This window comes from Lactuca serriola, chromosome 9 (genome assembly GCF_051521515.1).
Source record: "Lactuca serriola cultivar US96UC23 chromosome 9, Lser_US96UC23_V15, whole genome shotgun sequence".
Classification (NCBI taxonomy): Eukaryota; Viridiplantae; Streptophyta; class Magnoliopsida; order Asterales; family Asteraceae; genus Lactuca; species Lactuca serriola.
In genome coordinates this window covers 46991043-47010574 of record NC_136416.1, presented here as the reverse complement: position 1 = coordinate 47010574, position 19532 = coordinate 46991043, and the positions used below count along the sequence as shown (strand labels likewise).

At 34.9% G+C, this 19532-nt stretch overlaps 3 protein-coding genes and 1 long non-coding RNA gene across 7 annotated transcripts; 3 read left to right on the top strand and 1 right to left on the bottom strand.

Moving 5' to 3' along the window:
• The first annotated feature begins 1116 nt into the window (after positions 1-1116).
• Positions 1117-2112, top strand: LOC145074653 (citrate-binding protein-like). The gene is made up of 2 exons (XM_079020994.1): positions 1117-1389; positions 1628-2112. The coding sequence occupies exons 1-2, from the start codon at positions 1117-1119 to the stop codon at positions 2009-2011; spliced, it is 657 nt and encodes a 218-aa protein (XP_078877120.1). The 3' UTR covers positions 2012-2112.
• Positions 2113-2583: 471 nt separating this feature from the next.
• Positions 2584-4329, top strand: LOC145073231 (Basic-leucine zipper (bZIP) transcription factor family protein). Its single transcript, XM_079019790.1, has 5 exons — positions 2584-3164; positions 3342-3727; positions 3810-3881; positions 3967-3996; positions 4118-4329. Exons 1-5 carry the CDS (start codon positions 2840-2842, stop codon positions 4205-4207), a joined length of 903 nt encoding a protein of 300 aa, XP_078875916.1. The 5' UTR covers positions 2584-2839; the 3' UTR covers positions 4208-4329.
• Positions 4330-4460: 131 nt separating this feature from the next.
• Positions 4461-5209, bottom strand: LOC145073232 (uncharacterized). The gene is made up of 2 exons (XM_079019791.1): positions 5018-5209; positions 4461-4934 (listed from the first exon to the last, which is right to left on the bottom strand). Exons 1-2 carry the CDS (start codon positions 5121-5123, stop codon positions 4480-4482), a joined length of 561 nt encoding a protein of 186 aa, XP_078875917.1. The 5' UTR covers positions 5124-5209; the 3' UTR covers positions 4461-4479.
• Positions 5210-6477: 1268 nt separating this feature from the next.
• On the top strand, positions 6478-9172 carry LOC145074631 (uncharacterized). Of its 4 annotated transcripts, none has more exons than XR_013691949.1 (6): positions 6478-6642; positions 6775-6934; positions 7313-7416; positions 7484-7580; positions 7689-8559; positions 8866-9172. It is a non-coding gene; the product is annotated as an uncharacterized LOC145074631 (long non-coding RNA). The 4 variants fall into 4 exon arrangements; XR_013691948.1 differs by having other exon boundaries at positions 6767-6934; XR_013691947.1 differs by having other exon boundaries at positions 6483-6934; positions 7689-7783; positions 8482-8559.
• Positions 9173-19532: the final 10360 nt, after the last annotated feature.

Here is a 19532-nt window from a genome sequence, read left to right as displayed (position 1 = left end):
CCTTGTATGCTTTGGGTTCTTGTACATCATGCATGTGAAATTGTACAATGTTGACTTTCAACTCAAAGCTACAAATTTGTTGGGTTTTTATTCACCGAGAATTTTACTGAAAGAGCAACATAAATATCAATACACTCAATTTACTTAAAAAGAACTTTTTTCTGTTGTGATTACAACTTGTTAGTTCAAACATAATTGTGAAATAAATGGTGTTTTTTAGAGATGAAAAGCATGATATTTTAGTCAACAAGGTCGATCGGTGTTGTTATAGTGATTCTAGATGACACAATCTTATTAAACCCATGACACACCTACATTATCCCACCAGGTCAAGGATTAATACTCCCTCATGAGACTGCCCAACACCATCTACAACATATCCTTCCTTTAATCAAAGAAGCTTTAGTTCACAAAGAATGTTTACTACACAAAGAAAGCCATAAAATTATCCAATTGGAACAAGAAAGGGAGGTTAAGAAGAGTTCATTGCAACAACGTAATTTAGTTCATGAGTTTAGAAAGTAAGGATAATATGGTCCATTTTTTATTTTATTTTAAGTTTTAATGATTCCAAAATAGAAAACTGATTATAAAATTATAAAACAAAAAAAAAATATTTGGCAAAATATGATATTTAAAAGATTAAGAATGATAAATAAGATAGTTAAATTTTAAATTGGATAAATATAATATTTTTAACGTTTATAAGGATCGTTTACAAAATTCTTTCTTTTATTAATAACAAGAATAGCATAATTGATATATATGGTGTTGTTAAGGTTTCCAGAAATACAAAGCTAAAGACAAACCTAGGGCATTCATTGGCCCTAAATTAATATACATAACATTATAATATAAATAATATGTTTTGTTAATTGGTATGCCGGAGGAAGAAAAAAGTTAAATAAGGATGGCCATAACTCACTACTTGTCATCTTTTGCCATCCCTTTATATATATGATGATTAATTTAGCTTCACCCATAATAATTAATTTAATAGTTACTAATAAAAAAGAATAAAACATAATGCAAAAACTTTCACATATTATATAGAATTGGTATACACCATAGAAACCCCCAAGCTACAAATACATTCTTTCTTTTTTCTAGAGAGTTATGCAAGCTTCATATCGCCATATGCTCCTTTTTTTGGTAGCATTGATCTTCTTCTTAAACGATGCTCACATGGCGTCTGTTGTTGATCCGATATACGGATTTGTTGAGGTAATGTTAAATGAAAGCAACTTTGAGTATCAGAAGCCTTATGATACACCACTCTTTCAACGTTACATATACCAAAATGGGATTCATCGTTTTTGGGTATATGCAGACGATAAACCATTCCGTCTAGGAAGCAACACACAACCACGTACCGAAATTCGCATACTTGTAATCTCCACCACCCCTCTTTTTTTAGATTCGGTACCTTTTTTTTTTTTTTTTTTTTTTTTTTTTTTTTCTGATGAAGTATCCTAAAGGTATACTTAAAAAAACATTTTCGTTGATTTGGTTTAATATTAAGACGTGAACAATTTATCTAACTAGTATATAGATATAAGTCCTGCATGCTTGTCATGATAATGACAAAGAAAATAATACATATTGACTTTCGTGTTTAATGATGTAGCCGGATTACACTTCAGGAGTATGGCAATTCGAAGGGGTCGCCTTCATCCCAAATGGAACTAGCGGTGCCACCATAGTTCAAATCCATGGTGCAGCCCATGGTAACACGACATCTTTGTTAAGGATCTACAATGGAGAGATGAGATATTACAGTACACAAGTGATAGATACTAATCTATATGATAGATGGTTTAAAGTTAATCTAATACATGATGTGGATGGAGGAAAAGTAACGGTTTTTGTTGATAACAAAAAGAAATTCAAAATACACGATCAAGGCCCCGGTTTGCTGTATTTCAAATTTGGAGTCTACGGTGCACCGAAAAATATTAGCTACTACATGGAATCGAGGTGGAAAGACGTCAAAATTTATAAAAAATGTTGATGGACAAACTTGTACCTCTAGTATAAATAGTCTATCTATGATTTTAATGTGAAGTTGTAGGTCGACAACATTAATTGATTCTAGTACTATACCAATAGGTGTAGAAGTGCATTTATGCTTGTAATGAGTTTTGATTCTATATTTAATTTGGTTTCACTTTGTAGTATTTCACAGCCCATGATGTTTTGTCAAGATTGATACACATTCAACAAGATTATAGACATAAGTAACATTACTAAAACAAAAGATACCATTAAAGAATGAGGTATGTGGAAAAATGATAAAATATAGGCATAAATGAAGTTCTTTCAAACAATATTATATTATAATAACACCCATAACTTAATGATCATGACAATATTATAGTATTAACCCATGATTGATTGATCAAAACATTTTCATATTCTTAACCATAAATGATGGTTAGGATGATTTAGACGCCCAACAATTAAAGATCAAGATTCATCAAGGCATATGCAAGATCCAAAGAAAGTTAGTGGACAACATGCAGATTAATAATAATTGAGGGACTCCTTTTGTAAATTTCGTATATAAACCTATCTTCTTCCTCGTTATCCCCTTTCTTGGGTCTTCCATTGGTATCAAAATCGAAGAAACCTTGATAAAACTTACGGGCTTATCTCGATCCAAATCATACACAAGCTCTAATTCTCATTTCCGATTCATAAAGTCAACAGCTTTCGATTCCCCCAACAAATCCGAAGTACAGACTACATCATGCTCCAAACCCTAGATTACGATCTTCCCCATTCATCACAAAATCAGCGGAAACTGTAAAAAGTTCCTACAAATCCGGATGATTGATAGATGGCATCTTCTAAGTTGATGATGAAGATGTCGTCTTCCACTTCAAGAAATTCGGATCTCATCAGAAGAAAATCCTCCAATTCTTCCTCCTCTTCAACCTCAGCTACTCATCTTAATCATAATCACAAACGCCGTGGAATCAGAACCGACAAGAATTCTGGCGTCCTTCAGATGACCGTTGACGGCGTTTCGCCAATCGTTCACGATAACAACGAACAACAAACTCCCGAGACGACTTTATTCGACACTCTCTTAGACGCTGCAGGTGCCGTTTCTGCAACTAACGATTCCGAGACCACCGGCAATGTTAGCCGTCAAGAAATTGGTTACTTTCTTCTTCATCTAACTCCCATTGTAGTTAATTCTTTGCTCATTTCAAGTTCTTGAATCTTTCAACAATACTTGGATAAACATGCAATCTCAATCATCCACAAAATTAGTTACTTTTAGCATTATGTTTGTTTCAAATCTAGTCCTTGATTGTATGCTTATCTTTTTCTAGTTCGCACTTCATCAAACGGACCCCAAAAGACAGTGGATGATGTCTGGAAGGAGATCGTGGCAAGCTGTAAGCAGGAGGTGCCAGACGAGTTGATGACATTAGAGGATTTCTTGGCAAAGGCAGCGGCAGTGGAGGAAGAAGATGTGAAAATCATCCCTCAACCTTTAACATCTGAGAGATTAAGTGGAGGCATTTTCAGTTTTGAGAATCCAATGCATCCCTTAAATGTAGACGGTGTTGTAGGATTCGGAATTGGAGCTGATGAAATGGGAAATAGAGGCAAAAGAAGAGCAATCGTGGAGCCATTAGATAAAGCTGCACAACAGAGGCAAAGAAGAATGATTAAGAACAGAGAATCAGCTGCAAGATCAAGAGAACGAAAAATGGTAGCTTTCATTTCTTTATCATAATTATTTTCAACCCATTTTCATAAATCTTTTAACAAACAATTTATGGGTTCTTGTTTAGGCATACCAAGCTGAATTGGAAGCATTAGCAGTGACTTTAGAAGAGGAGAATGAAGCACTATTGAGAGCAAAGGTACACTTATCATTTGTTTGTTTCATCTTTACTTGAAAACTTTTTTTTTTTTGGCTTACTTTTTTGACTTGTTACTTTGTTTCAGGCAGAGCAGACTAGAAAAAGGTATAAACAGGTATGAAATCCGCTATATCTATCCATATTCAGTCAAAAAGAAACAACCATGTATACAAATTAAGCTCATTAAGTTTTATTAGATTTGTGATAGTAATGATTTGAATTTGTTTGTGTTTCAGTTGATGGACAACATAATTCCAGTTACAGAGACAGAGACAAGAAGAAAGACAAAATATGTGCTGAGAAAAGTTCGATCATTGGAGTGGTAATAGAAGGAAGACATAAATTAAAATTCTATTTGATAGACATGGAAAAATTGGGAATAATGGTGCAAATGCAACTACTAGCAAACTAATTATTTTGAATCAACATTTGTGGCTTCTTGAGTTTTTGTTCTTGGGCATTTTCGAGGATGAAGGTAAAAAAAAAAAACTAGGATTGTATATTAGATATATATATCTATTATGCTTATCATTTGTATCTTTTCTTTTGTTAACTTAAAGAATTTTATTTGATCAAAAATATCAAACTAAATTTGGGGTTAATTCTTTTTTTCCCTTGATCCGGTTTTAGATCGAAACAAACTCAAAACAACCACAATAATTGTTACAAACAACGTTGACCCAGCTATGACTGGAGTACATATAATCGAGCTCTTTTCACGAGGTTTTACTTCTTCCTCTTGTGTCAAATCATTCGATCCCACAGTTTCTTCATTTTTCATTTCATGATTTTCGTTTTCTTGGATTGGATTTTCTAATTCTTGAATCCCGATTCCCACGATCCCATGTACTGATTTTGGCATTCGAATGATGAGTCTTGATTCATCTTGGTCAAACCTGGCTTTGACTTTATCCAAAACCACTCCCTCGGGGATTCTGAAGGTTTTCTGGAATCCCTTTATTGTTTCCTCTTGGCAAACGGGATTTTTACCACTTATTGTGATTCTACTCCCATCCTCGTTTATCTCGATCTTTATGTTGCTTCTATCATACCCTAAATTTAACCACAAAACAGATATGAGGTGAAAAATCTAAAACAAGTTAAAAGAAAAAGGAAACATGATATTTAAACCAAACCTTTAAGGTGGGATTTGAGGATGAACATGGAGTCTGTCTGTTGAGTGATGAAGACGGGATCTGTTTCATCTTTGGGGTGTAAACCCAGTTTGGAACTGGAATCCATTTTCGTTTAAGAGATGAAGGGGTATGAGATTGGAAAATGAAAGAGGGGAGAGATGTATGTATATAAGGGAATTTGATTACAATGTTTTAGAGCAAAGAATATATGCATTGCTTTTGTTGTTCATACTTCTTGTAGTCATGAATCGTGTGGTGTATTTTGCCTTGGAGGGAAGCTAACCCAACCATTACTGCTCATTTACAGATGGGATTTGAGGATGAATATGAGCTTTGTTTGTTTCTAATCAAATTAATTAACTTTAAATGATTTTGATTTAACAGAAAAGAACAAGTAATTTTTTTTTTAATTGTAACGATTTTTAATGAAAGCATAATAATGAAAACCCCTTAATGGATTTATGTGTATTCCACTTGTATATAAATGAACATCCAGGACCCCCATCCCCTGCGACAGTCCGAGCAGTAGGCCCACACTAAGAGTAGATTGAAAATTAAGAATAACTATGAGGGCAAGTTTTTTGTGAAAATGTCATGAAACGAATGTGCAAATGGAACATGCAAAACTCTAGTGTCACTAAAGGCAACATTTTCATACAAAATATAAATCTATCTATATATGTTTGGTTCTTTGGTGTTGTATAAAATTAGACGCTAAACAGACAACAAAAACGTTGTCAGTGAAAATTGTGGTTGCACGAGACATGGGACAAGGGAGTCAAAGAATAAGATTTTGGAGCCCGGTGACCTTGACAACGCGTTGACAACACATCTAGATTTGACTTCAACATGAGAACAAAACTACATGTTCTCATTTGGATGATGAAGAGACAAGATTATCATTAAAAAAGACACAAAAACCCGAAGTAGAGTGACGAGTCTTAAGACGTTCGAGTATCCAACCCAATATGTGTCGGTGTAAGAAACCAAATGGTCCACCTAGGATGGATAAAGCTGAAGACAATGAGTCAGAGTGCCCCGAAGGTAATTCAAGATATGTTTTAACCAATGTTCTAAATAATATTAGGTGTGACTTGGCGGCAATGCCAAACCTCAAGTTTTTTTGAGCTGCGATGAGCTACGTTGTTTATAAGACATGACTCAAAATAACAATTTTGTATATAATTAATAATTAATTAATATATCTATATATATATATATATATATATATATATATATATATATATATATATATATATATATATATTAGCTTATAAAGAATCTTTAGTCAAACGCTGAAATTTAAAATTTAAGTGGTGCAAACCATACTGCAATAGGTACAAACATTTTATGCATTAAAACGTATAGAGTCAAACATTGAATTTCAGTCGTACGAAATGATTTAGCACCGAGTACAATTATTCAATGCACAAATATCCTTAAATATTGCAAACGTTTGACCTAACCGTGATATATCTAACTCTTATCCCATATATCTTATCTCAAACTAACAAACTCATCTTCCAAGCTCACATAGAATTCGTTTGACCTGGTTGAGTTTGTTGATGTTGAATCCGAGATCTTGGCAAATATACGAGGATTCTGGTCGGTCTCCATTATATTTGGTGTGTTTCTATTCCATTTCCTTCATCTCCACACTCTTTCATGTTTGTACGACTACCGCAACCCTCTCTCTCTCTCTCTCTCTCTCTCTCTCTCTCTCTCTCTCTCTCTCTCTCTCTCTCAAAGAAATGCAGGTAACACTCAATGTGAATTCTTGGGCTTCTATCTTACATACACTCGATCGAAGGGAAAATCATTCGTAGAGTACTGAAACGATCCTCAAGGCACCATCGTCGCACCACCTCTCTCACTCTCTTTCTTGTTACAAATGAAGCGATCATGAAGACGCCAAAAGTACACCATCTCTCTCTCTCTCTCTCTCTCTCTCTCTCTCTCTCTCTCTTCACACACGCACACCACTTATAAAAGCCACGAAACCCTAGATCTTGAAAAGGTCAGTTACATCCCAATATCCTCTATCTAAAATCTATTTTTGAATCCGTTAGTTACTATATTTTAGTCTACCCATAAATTTTTTCTAGGATATGCTATCTGATTGTTTCTAATTTGACCTCTGGAATATTGAATGTTTCTACAAATATTACTTTACTGTTATGTTGATTTTTATATGATGTGTAAGCTTCCTATCATAATCTTTATATATCGGTTTTTTTTTTCAACTATCAGAAATGGCTAAAAGATTCACTTTTAATGGCTAATTGTTTGGTTTAGATGAAAATAAAGCTGATGGTAGGGAATATATGCTTAAATAAGAAGCGGCTTGAGGGATATGCTCTTCATTTTGGATGTGGGGTTGTATACAGTCTCTACAATAGGTAAGAAAAATCTTGACTATTCAAACTCTTTTTGTACAATTTTATAATTTGTATGTGTCTGTGGCAGGTGGTAGGGACATGTATGTGTGAGATCTGATTTCTTGGGGTATGTGTAAATGTGAATCTGATATGTCCATGTATGACCATCAAAACATCAATGGCAGGTCTCATCTGTTTTTTTTCCTTTTAATGTTATTGAATGTAGATCCGAATAAATCTTTATAGTAGTATTATTTCAATTTAACTATATGTTTTGGGGATTTCTTTTGTAGAATACAGTATTGAAGAGTTGAGCAGAACTTTTGCAACTAGAAACTTGAACTCAAGTAAAGAGTTTGTTTGGATTGAAAGACTACAAATTTCGTTTGTAAGTGTTTGTGTTTGTTAAGTTTGGTTGACAGATTAAGCTGGTGAACTATCCAACTTCAAACTTTGATCATCATGTTTTTTTTAATTTCATCTTTGATTTCAAATAGAAGTGATGGCTTAAGACCAAAGATTATGATTACTGAATATGAGATTTTATTACTTTATAGTTTTTACATGAAATTGATTTTAAAATTATTTATAGTCCTATTGGTTGACTGATTTTCATGGAAAATCATTGGATTTTGATCTTCCTTCATTTATATTTCATTTGTTTGATTTCAAGCATGAGATGGCTTTACCTAGCTTTAATCTGCTATACTTAAAAAGCAAGTAGATGTTGGTCTAAATTCACCAAAAAAAAGAAAACCAATAGATTGTTTTGGCATTTTAAATGTTGCATGAATCATTTTTGTTGTGTGTTTGTATAGAGAGAGTCGGGAGTAGATAGTAGATACCAAACAAATACTATATGCTTGATTGGTTTGTGTCTTAAGAACATTGTCAAATCAGCCTCCCAGAGATAACTACCATACCCATGTGGATTTATTTTAATGTATGTTGATTGTGATGTCTCCTTTGTTGAATTTAGACATATTGTTGATATTTTGATTATCATACAACTATGGACATGGTTTCTTTGTTTACATTTATTTAACACTTACATGAATTCTTAATCTTTTGATTGTATATACTCAGATGCATAATTACCGACTTATTATTAACCCGATCAATGTTGTTGGTGGTACCTCATCCAAATTTGATTTCAAAATGAAGGTAAATATATTTTGACCATTTGACGTTTTTATAAGTTAGATGGTTTTTACATGCCACATGTTCACCAAATTTCTATAGAAATTGCAGGTCAATCTAAATACACGATTATTGGTATATACCGAATTTTGTGGAAAAATTTAAAAATTATCATGAGTTTGTATATATAGGTGCCAGTTATATATAATTTAAGAAGTTTTGTGTGAAATCCTTCTAAATTTTGTGGGAAACTTGAATTTGAGTAAAAGGATGTTCAAAAAAATAAAAGTCAAAGCATGTGATCTTGGTTTAATCTTTATGTGTTTACAGATAGACAACATGTTTTGAGAGGAAACTGTTTGTTAAGATGAAGTGTTTATTAGAACTCAGAAGAGTCAATAAGAATGCTGAAGGTCAAGTGTTGGTGTGAATGAAATTGTATTGATATTCGTTAAGATAGAACCAAAGACTATAAATCAATTATTTTCAAAAGGTGCAAAATTGATTGGTTGGGGTGAAAAGTATACAGTCACTACTTTTAAATAAACATTGACAGCAAGTGTATGCCGTTTTTTTTTCTTATTAGGGCATTGTACATTGATTTTGATTTTGATTTAGATTACACCCCTTTTGTGCATGCCGTTTTCTACATGTGTAGTCTTTTATGGAATGTATGTTTGATTGAATTCATATATTTTAGTATTGATATTTATGTATCAAAAGATACCATTTCAATGGTTGATAAGCTTAAGTTTCATTTTAGGATTTTGTCTTTTTTTATCAAGTATGACCTTATTAGGAAAAAGATAGAGATATTTACTTTCTCATTAATTTATCAAACAAATAAAACAATTGAATAATAATATATAATTTATAGAAAATAATGTCCAAATTTATACATATAGGACATATTCCATAAACTAATATAATAAATTTGTAATAACTACCGTACCGATGTTAGAAACAAATTTTCAACATAAAAGTTTTTAAATTAATATAATATAATAGAAAAGTTGAATGCACACAAACTTAATGAGAAGTTTATATACAATTAAAAAAATATAGTATTTTATAATAAATCGGTTTTTCAGAGATGTGTTCCTTAAAACAAAACAAGTTTCCGAGTGAAACTAATTTCTAAAAAATTATTCTTACCCGTTGTTTGGCAAGGATAAACGGCTAGTGTGTGTGTGTGTGTGTATATATATATATATATATATATATATATATATATATATATATATATATATATATATATATAGTCCCTCCGTCCCAAAATTGTTGTCCACAGACAAAAAAACACACAGATTAAGGAAACATTAATTACCACTAACTTTATTAAATGAAATGACAGTTTTACCTTTTTGTTGCATTTAATTTCATGATAGTTGTATTTAATTTTATTGTAGTTTAACTAATAATAAAGGGTATTTTGGTAAAAGTAATATTTATTTTAGAATTAGGTTTCTATTTTAGGACAAACCAAAAAGGGAATATGGACTATTAATATGGGACAGATGGAGTGTTATACTATTATTCATTTTTATATACATATATGACTTAAGACGATATTTTGTTAAAGTTTAGCGACAAGTACAAGTTTTGGAGCCATGAAGTGTCATGCTGAAGCCATGACAAACTTTTTAGAACCTTGTTTTTAAGACATTCAAGTTGGCTTCCCAAGGATCGTACATGTAAATGAAGATTTGATTGACAACATAAGCAATGTATAGATGAGTGAATGTGAGATATTGAAGGGGACTAACAAGCTAAGGCTGTGATAGAGGGTGGTGTCGCTGATAGGTTACTAGTAGAAAGAAGCTTGGATTTTGTTTCAAGTGATGTACTACAAGGATCTTACTTGAGTCTATTGGATCGAGTAAGAATGTCACAAACAAAGGCTGCGAAAAAAAGAGACCATAATTGGTACACATAACAATAATGCCGAGAGAGAGAGAGAGAGAGAGAGAGAGAGAGAGAGAGACGATAAGCTAAATAAGAGTCATAAAGGAGAGAAATGACAAGCTAAATAAGAGTCATAAAGGAAGTCGTAAGAATAAGAAAGGAGATAAATGACAAGCTGAATAAGAGTCATAAAGGAAGTCGTAAGAATAATATCATGAACATAAATAATAAGATAGTTAGTGTCATGGCTACTATGAAACATGAAAAAAGAAGTGTAAGATTTGTTATTATTGAATCCTAAGGAGGAAAAATAATAACAAATTGTTGATACCAAGCACAAAAAACTTGTTTAAGGCTATAGGCGGCTTTAAGCAAAAAAAAATATGATTGGGTGAGAAGGATGTACACAATTAAGAGGTTCTTTCATATATACCTCCTGTGTTAAGTCACCGTTCAAAAATGTATTTTTGACATCCAATTTATGTACAAGCCATACATAAGAAGCAAAAATATTAAGAATAATATGGATGGTGGCAAGCTTAAATATATGATTAAAAGTCTCAACAAAATCTAGATCTGGTTGTTGAGATAAGCCTTGGGCAACAAGGCTACTTTTGTATTGGTCAAGCAATTATGCGTTTATTACTTGCATAATATTAAGAAAGAGAGACTTACTTTTCTAAATGAATATTTAACTTTATATTGGATTATAGTCTATTCTAATAAATAAATAGATTTAATCTCTTTTTGCCACGTGTCATTCAACTATACAACTTCACATTAATATTATGTCATGTGTCATGTAGATATATTAGACAACTCATTTTATGAAACATCCCAATAATACGGTCTAAAATTTTCATTTTAAATCATTAATGAAACCATAGTTATCAACCCATTTCATCAAAACATAAATTATAATATCTCAAACATTGTTATCAAAGTTTCAAAACATCAGAGTAAACATCCCAGGCTAAAACATCTTGGTGTGTGCAACGCAGTCATCCCGAGCTCTTATCTTTGCAACTGGAAGTACCTGAAACCAAAACTAAAAATCGTAAGCATGAAGCTTGGTGAGTTTCCCAACCTACCACATACCATACACATAAGCACATATATTGTCCCCCCGTCTGCTACATCGGGCCTGCTCGGCATCGGAAGAATCCGGAATCGGACCCCGCCTGGCACCGAGCCCCGCTCGGTATACAAATTTGTTTCTCTTAGGCCCCGCCTGTCTCTTGGCCCCACCCACTATACTCATACAACAATATCATATACTCATACTAGCACTGTAGCACATAAAGAAAACATAATCTAAATGTATTTCCTGTCCTAAGGCCTCGCCTAACTTGGGCCCCGCCCCTGTCCTGCTACTGATGAGTCATGGAACCCTGTCCACACTCAACTAGTAATGAGATACGGGACCTCGCCCACACTCACCTCTCTACTAGGCACATACAAGTATCACACAAACAACAAGCATAATCTATCATGCAAACATTCCTCAGGCTTGCCTCGGCATCGGACCTTAGTCCGGAATAACATACAAATAAACTTTCTTCAGGCCCCGCCGGGCATCAGACCAAAGTCCAGAAGCATATAAACATTCCTCGAGCTTACCCCGTCATCGGATCGTAATCCGGAACATATAACATAGCTGAGATCAAGAGCTAACCCCCGAGTCTTCCTATCATGCATAAACTAAATGGGTTGGCATTGTGGCCGTAGACCCATACAAACAAGAGGATACTCACCTCGCACTACTGAAGTCCCACGGATTATTGATGCGTGCAAATAGCTACACCTTATTTTAAATTTATAACCTAACTAACTTAACTAACTAAAATGCACCTAGGCAGTGTACCTAGTCGAATTATAGAATAGTTGGGTAAGTCCGGTGTCGATCACAGGGAACAGTGTTTACTAATTAATTTATCTACTACAAAATTAATCTAATTACTAACAAAGGAAGGGTTTTTATCTAATTTTGCAAGTTTAGATGAACTTAATTCTTTAACACAAACTCAATCAATAAACAAAACACTTCTGTTAGTTTGAATCTGCTTTCACTCAATGGTTATACATTAGTTATGCTTATTACTGTTGGTTACCAACTAATGAAGTATTAGCAATTTAGTTCTAAATCTACTAATTATTAATCAATTCATGTAATTCTATGTATGGTCACACAATAGTTAACACCAAATCAATTATTAAATGAAATTGGAGCCATGTAAGATTGATTTGATAAACACATAATTACGGTCATAATATGAGTTCTCTAGCACAACTTAATTCAATGATTCAATTACTTATCTAGGATTGGTTTGATCTTAGCTCTACTAAACTAGTGTTCACTGAATTATTAGGTATTCAAATTCATGCAGATTTGTATTCACTAACCATACAAAACAAGAATTTAAAGCAATCAAATATTTAAATTAAGCATGCTAGGTAAAATTAATCAACACAAGCATATTACCAACAAATAAAGTCAAATATAATGCATTAAAACCATGAGTTCCAACTTCATTTAGCTAATAGAAGCAACTAGATTTAGCTATACATGCTAACAACTAAATAAACAAAAACTATAATCAAAGACATGTTTAATTGTACCAATTTATGAACTTCTTCTTCCTTGGTGTTAAAACCAACTTCCAGACCTTCTCTTCCTCTGAAAATTGTCTCTAGGAACCCTTCTAAGTCAGCCAAAAGTCCTCAAATCGTAATAGGCAAGGGAATTTATAGTTTTCTGATTTCTCGAGCTCACGTCGTGAACCATAAGGATTCATGTCGTGAATATGAGATAACCGTGTTCGGCAAGGACTCTTCTACCTGCATACATATCTTCTAAAACTCTCTACTCACGTCGTGAACCATGAACTGTTCACGTCGTGAGTACATCTTTTGGGTTTTTTTTCGTTCTTCTTTTCTCCAATCCTCCAAAGTTCCATATTCTGTCAATTTCAGTCCCTATCTTCGAAGATGCTTCTATTTGGCTGCAAAATAACAATTTAAACTCATAAGTACCATTATTATATGCAAATGACCAAAATATTAATAGAAATGTAAATAAATATCACCTAAAAATATGTATAAATATGGCAATATCAAAATACCCCACACTTGTTCTTTGCTTGCCCTCAAGCAAATCTACTTATTTAAACTTAAACCTTCATCACTAGCATCACATAGAACAATCCAATTCCAGCTCAACCATTATGCCAAGACCTCAACGCATGCATTTGTGTCTAAATTTTCCTAAAGGACCCCCCATACTTTAAATACTCACAATCTTCAGAAACACTCGCCCACTTCTTCTGAACAATGCTCATTTTATGCAACCCTCCAAATCCATCCCCAGAAATCTTACGTAACCTCAAAGTATTTTTGTAAAGATACCCAAGCACACATAAACTAGAGAATTACAACTTAGAGATACCACAACTCAGAGCTCTTGAATTCAACACATTCATGATTTTGATATCTTTAACTTTTGATTCTTTAAGAATTTTGATCTTTTGATCTTCAAACTTGATAGCTCCAAAATTCTTCAATATTTTTTTTTACTTTTCGGTAATTTCTCTCTTTTTTTTTTCTTTTTCATGTATAACTCACTTTTTTTCATTCCAAACCCTACATGCTTAAGCAGGAGCGCTTAACTTCAACCTTTATTGGTTAAGAAACAACTTTCCTGGATAGATTTCTGGCTTAGGCTGCTAAACTTTTTGCATTCCTCAAACTAAGCAAGGTTGTGTTTTTGTTCCATGATTTCACTAAAATAAGGGAGGCCACAAATGCATTATAACGTATATCGGCTCAAGTAAACATTTGAGCTCTTATCGGATCATTCCACTAGCAAGTATAGTTCAAATTATTACTACTAGATCCAATTAATAAAATTTTTAAAATTTACCAAATTATCTAGCAATTTACTTTTTCTACCCCTACACCACACTTATTTCATACAATGCCCTCATTGTATGCATAAATAAATCAAAATTAAGAGAAGGGAGAAAAAGGAACAGACTCCCCTGGGATAGTGGCGTGAACGAAACTCCAAAAGTGTGTAAAAACATGCATCTCGAATATGGACCTCTTTAAAATAAGAACTCGGACTTGAACTGACGAAACCAGCCATCAATCAAAACTTCAATCTTCAAAAAGAATGGTGCAAGCCTCCAAATCATGTAGACAATGTGGGAAAGCATACACGACATTGTATATTAGAGAAAACAACCCGTCGTATCGTCACAAAAGTGTCATAAGGAATTGTAGTAATTCCATGTAATGAAGAAGAGCGGAATGAAATCAATGTGGTGGAAATTCAAAACTCACGACGTGAATCAATATAGGCTCACGACGTGAAGTCTGGGTGAACCAGAATTGAAACTCCCTTCTTTCTTGTAAATACATATGCTCCACTCAACGTCTTAACGAATTAAAACCCTTCTAAATTCAGTGTATTTTGACGACTCTTCTAACTATAACTTCTCTCTCGACTCACCCCACACTTATTTCCAATTGTGGGTTTCGACTTTCAATTTCTAGACTTGAACGATACTCGCCTAAACGAACACGACTCTTGACTCGACCTTACTCCTTCCCCAAGACTCCTTAGCAAGCTGAAAGTTAACAACCAAAGAAGAACAAAGTAACATAATATCTTAAAGTCTTACAATCTAAACAAATTAAAAAACAAAATAAAAACAAACCAAATAAGTCTAAAACAAACGAAAGAAAACTAAACGATCAATCATCTTCATTCTCCTCGTTTGCTCCACTAGTGCCTGCCCCATCTCCTCCTTGTCCTCGATACTCGCTCCATCGAGGGCATATCGGGTAATGATATCCCAAATGAGTTGGCTGCTCCACCCCAAGCTGTCGAACCACATTCTCCATGGTACCCCCAATCCAATTGACGCTCAATGATAACTGGTCAAAATACCCAGTCATATCACCCCCAAAAGGTGCTCCTCCAAATGGTGCAGTTTGTTGCACTAGTTGTCCTCTCTCTCCTCTTCCTCTCACATTTCTTCTCCTAGGTCGTGGTTGTGGTTGTTGTTCTGGTTGTGTATCAGGCTGCTCGTCACCCTCATGACCCTCATCATCTGAAGGTACTATTCCCCAATGCGACCCAAAGTTTCTGATAACCTGCATGGTCTCCAAATACCCCATGCCAAACTCATGCTCATCCACACAAGTCATGGAACGAGTAATATCAGGGACAAGCAAACAATACGAGCGGGCCAAACACGTAATAAATTTCCCTCCACAGATGGGGCTCCCATGTCGTGAACTAGCAGCAAACCCAACCATAAAACGTGCCAAAAAATAAGGAATGTTGCAACACACTCTGGGCTGCAAGATACACCATAAGAAGAATAGATTTTGCTTTGTTACTTTATCTCCATGCCTCCTATGATTGATGGAGAACGTAATGAAACGGTGGAGTAAGCGGTGGATAGGGGACCAAATACTAGTCTCGGGAGACACTCCGAAATTGAAAATCCCGGATGCAATAGTATGCCAGAAAGCATATACAGTGACACCATCTGCATACCCTCTAGCTGCCTCGCTCAAGAACATACCAAATTCGGGAGTCATTGCCTCTTGACGATCATATATTCCAACCCTCCAAGTGAATTCAACGAGGCTACATTCCCGATACTCACCCCCTAAATGGAATACCAAAGTTTTCTGCCAGCGTGGGTCTAGGACAGTCTCCTGGAAAGTTACTGTTGAGAAAAACTCAACACAAAACTCCTTATACACTCGCTATTGGATCCGAAAAACGTTGAGCCATCCCAAGCAAGTGAACGAATATCCATCTCCAATAAATATTTTGGTCAGAAACGGGGACAACCTTTCCACGAGCCCGACTTCCCTCAACCACGTCCAATTGATTGTAGGAGCAACTGCAATCTCTCGGTTGTAGAGCCACCCTAATTTGTTGTTCCATCGGGTCAAGACTTCTTGGGACATCGTTGTGGGAAAATTGTAGAACGGGTGTAAACCCGCAACTCCAATAGGTGCCTCCCTTCTAGGACCCATTTCTGCAAAAAAAAAACAGCAAACATAGCCAAAAGAAACAACCCACAAGATTAGAAATAAAAGAAACAGAAAATTGTCCAGTCCAGAATTCACGTCGTGAATTTCTTAGATATTCACGTCGTGAGTTCGTCATCGATGTCACATTCTGTTTAGTTCTTGTACAAATCGGCCAATACAATGCTTGGGGTTTACTCCTATGTTACTTTCGACCATAAATCATCTACATTTCAAGGCTTTTTCACGAATTTTAGGGCATATTTTCTACATTTCATCTAACTAACAAACCCTAAACCTAAGTTCAACTATTAGAGAAGAATTAAACTTAATAATTAAGAATCATTACCTTAGATTGAAGTATTACGTAAGCAAAAAGGAAAATATAGTGGTTGTCGGCCAATATCAAATGGAGGGGACCAGTTGCCTCTTTCACTTCGTGAGGAATAAACAAAGTGGTAGGTCAAACTGATTTTGTATCCTTTAATTTGCGGTCCCGAGTAATTTACTTCTCACGTCGTGAATCCGTAATGGATCACGTCGTGAGTCCTGTCTGGACTCTAAAATTGGGCCATTTAAGTAAGAAGTGGGCTAAGGCATATATTGGGTCATTACTGAAAGTGGGCAGGATTACAAAAAATGGTTAACATATAAAATAATCATGCCCGTATTCCATCCGAATTCACGTCGTGAACCATACGGTTCATGTCATGAAGTACGTCTGATCATGAAATTTATTAATTTCTCCAAATTTAATTTTGTAAAACATTCAATAAGTTTTACCACTTGATTTTAATGACTCCTTACTTGGTAATTTATTATGCAGATAATAATTCGGATGACATGATCGACATCCTAAGAACTAAAAATATGCTAAAAACTAAAAAGAAAAAGAAAGAAAACGCAAACCAAACTCGGGTTGCCTCCCGAGAAGCGCTTCTTTTTTAGGAGTCTTGAGCTGGACTTCGTGCCTCCTACGTTAAATCATCTGAAGAGTCCACCACTAAGATCTTTTGCTCCTTGAAACGCCTCTTGTAAGCTTGCACTCGACGAATATATGCCTTTTTAGAATTTTTCCTTTTTAGCCTTGATGTTGTTTCCATCGAGCTTGCGTTTGATCCCTTGAATCCTCAATTTTTCATCATCTTTAAGCTCCATAGTATCCTTCTCCTCTCTCACCACTGGACTTGTTACTTTTGAAATAACCTCCTCTTCATCACTCGACATTTCATCATCTTCCTTGCTTACCCAAGAAGTTGGATTCGTGTAGGCAATGACTTCAACTAAAAATGGAACAGATGCTCTCGGTTTTGTTTTTTTTAACTTGTTGAATTGTTTTGATTTCTTCTTCCATGAGCTTCTCTAATTCTTCAAGTTCATTTTCTTTATCAATGTTGAAAACCTCTTCTTGAGCATCACTCCTTTGGAAACCATCTTCTATTCCAAAAATTTCGTTCTCATCCCCAACTCTCAAGGTGAGCTTGGACTCGTGTATATCAACTAGAGCTCCAGCAGTGTTAAGTAACGAGCGACCAAGAATAATTGGTACATTGGGATCTTCTTTCATATCCAAAACCACAAAGTTTATTGGAAAAATGAATTTACCAATTTTCACGATAATATCTTCCACAATGCCCCGGGGCTGTGTCACTGAACGGTTCGCCATGTAAATACTCATCTTTGTAGCCTTCAACTTCTGAATATTCAATTTTTGATAAAACGAATAAGGCATCAAATTTATGCTAGCCTCAGAATCGGCTAAAGCATAAACCTTCATATTATTCCCAAACTCACATGGGAGAGTGAGTCGTCCAAGATCCCCCATCTTCTTAGGTATCTCTCTCAACACAGCTTTTGAGCTTTGCTCACTTAGAATCACCTTAGAGTTCTCGTTTAATTGCTGACGAGTGTCTAACAAGTCTTGTAGGAACTTAGCATATTCTAGAACTTTTGCAAGTGAATCAATAAAAGGAGTATTAATAGGAATACCCTTCAATTGCTTGATAAACTCCAAATGTTCTCTCTCCAGTGGACTAAAATTAGCTCTAGACGGGAATGGCAAAGGCTGTTTATAAGCTGGAACAGATACGAATTTTTTTTGTTCAGACCGAGCCCACGACATGAGCATAGCGGGCTCACGACGTGAACTGGGTATTCCACCATATTCTTCAAATTCGAGCTTTGGCTTCTTTGGCTTTGGATCGGGCTGCTGTGGCTCCACTTCTAAGGCTTCTAGGAACTCAAAAATCGCCTCTTCTTCAGTATCTATGGAAATTACGTGAGATTGGGTCTTCTTTTCAGGATTTTTCGGGACCATCTTCTCATTAACCAAAGTGGTAAGTTGACCAAGTTGTACTTCAAGGTTATTGATGGAAGCTTGCTGATTCTTTATTAATGCTTGCTAATCTATCATCATTGCGTGATGATTCTTCATTATAGTTCTTTGTTCTTCCATTGCAGTATCAGTAACATCATGCCTTTTTTCTGAAGCTTCCATAAATTTCATCAACATGGTCTCTAATTCTGATTTCTTCTCAGCTAGTGGTTGCTCTCTTTAGTAGAAGCCCCGACCAATTTGCCTAAATTTCTCTTCTTTTTGCTTTTTTTATTCATCGTAAGGTAGTTACTCTTTCTTTGGTTTCCTCCAGTATTCATCATACTTGTCCCCACTTGAGTAGCATACTTGAGCTTTCTTGTTTCCATATTCATCCATATTGCAATCTTTTGTCAATTGTGGGCCACTACATTTCTTGCAACCAACTCAAATTGCATGAATTGATTGGTCCATTTGAGTCAATCTCCTATCCATAGTGCTAAGCATTGCCATCACAGCAACCATCTCTTCAGTTTGTGTACCTCCACTGCCTTTTATCCCATCACGCCTTGGGTTTTGATACTCACGAGAGTGCCTTGAAAACTCTTCAATCATCTCCTTGGCCTGATTTGGGTTCTTCTTCGTCAGTGGTCCTTGCGAATCAAGGAGTTGTCTAGTCATGACATTCACCCCATCATAAAATATCGACATCTCTTGCTGAATATTG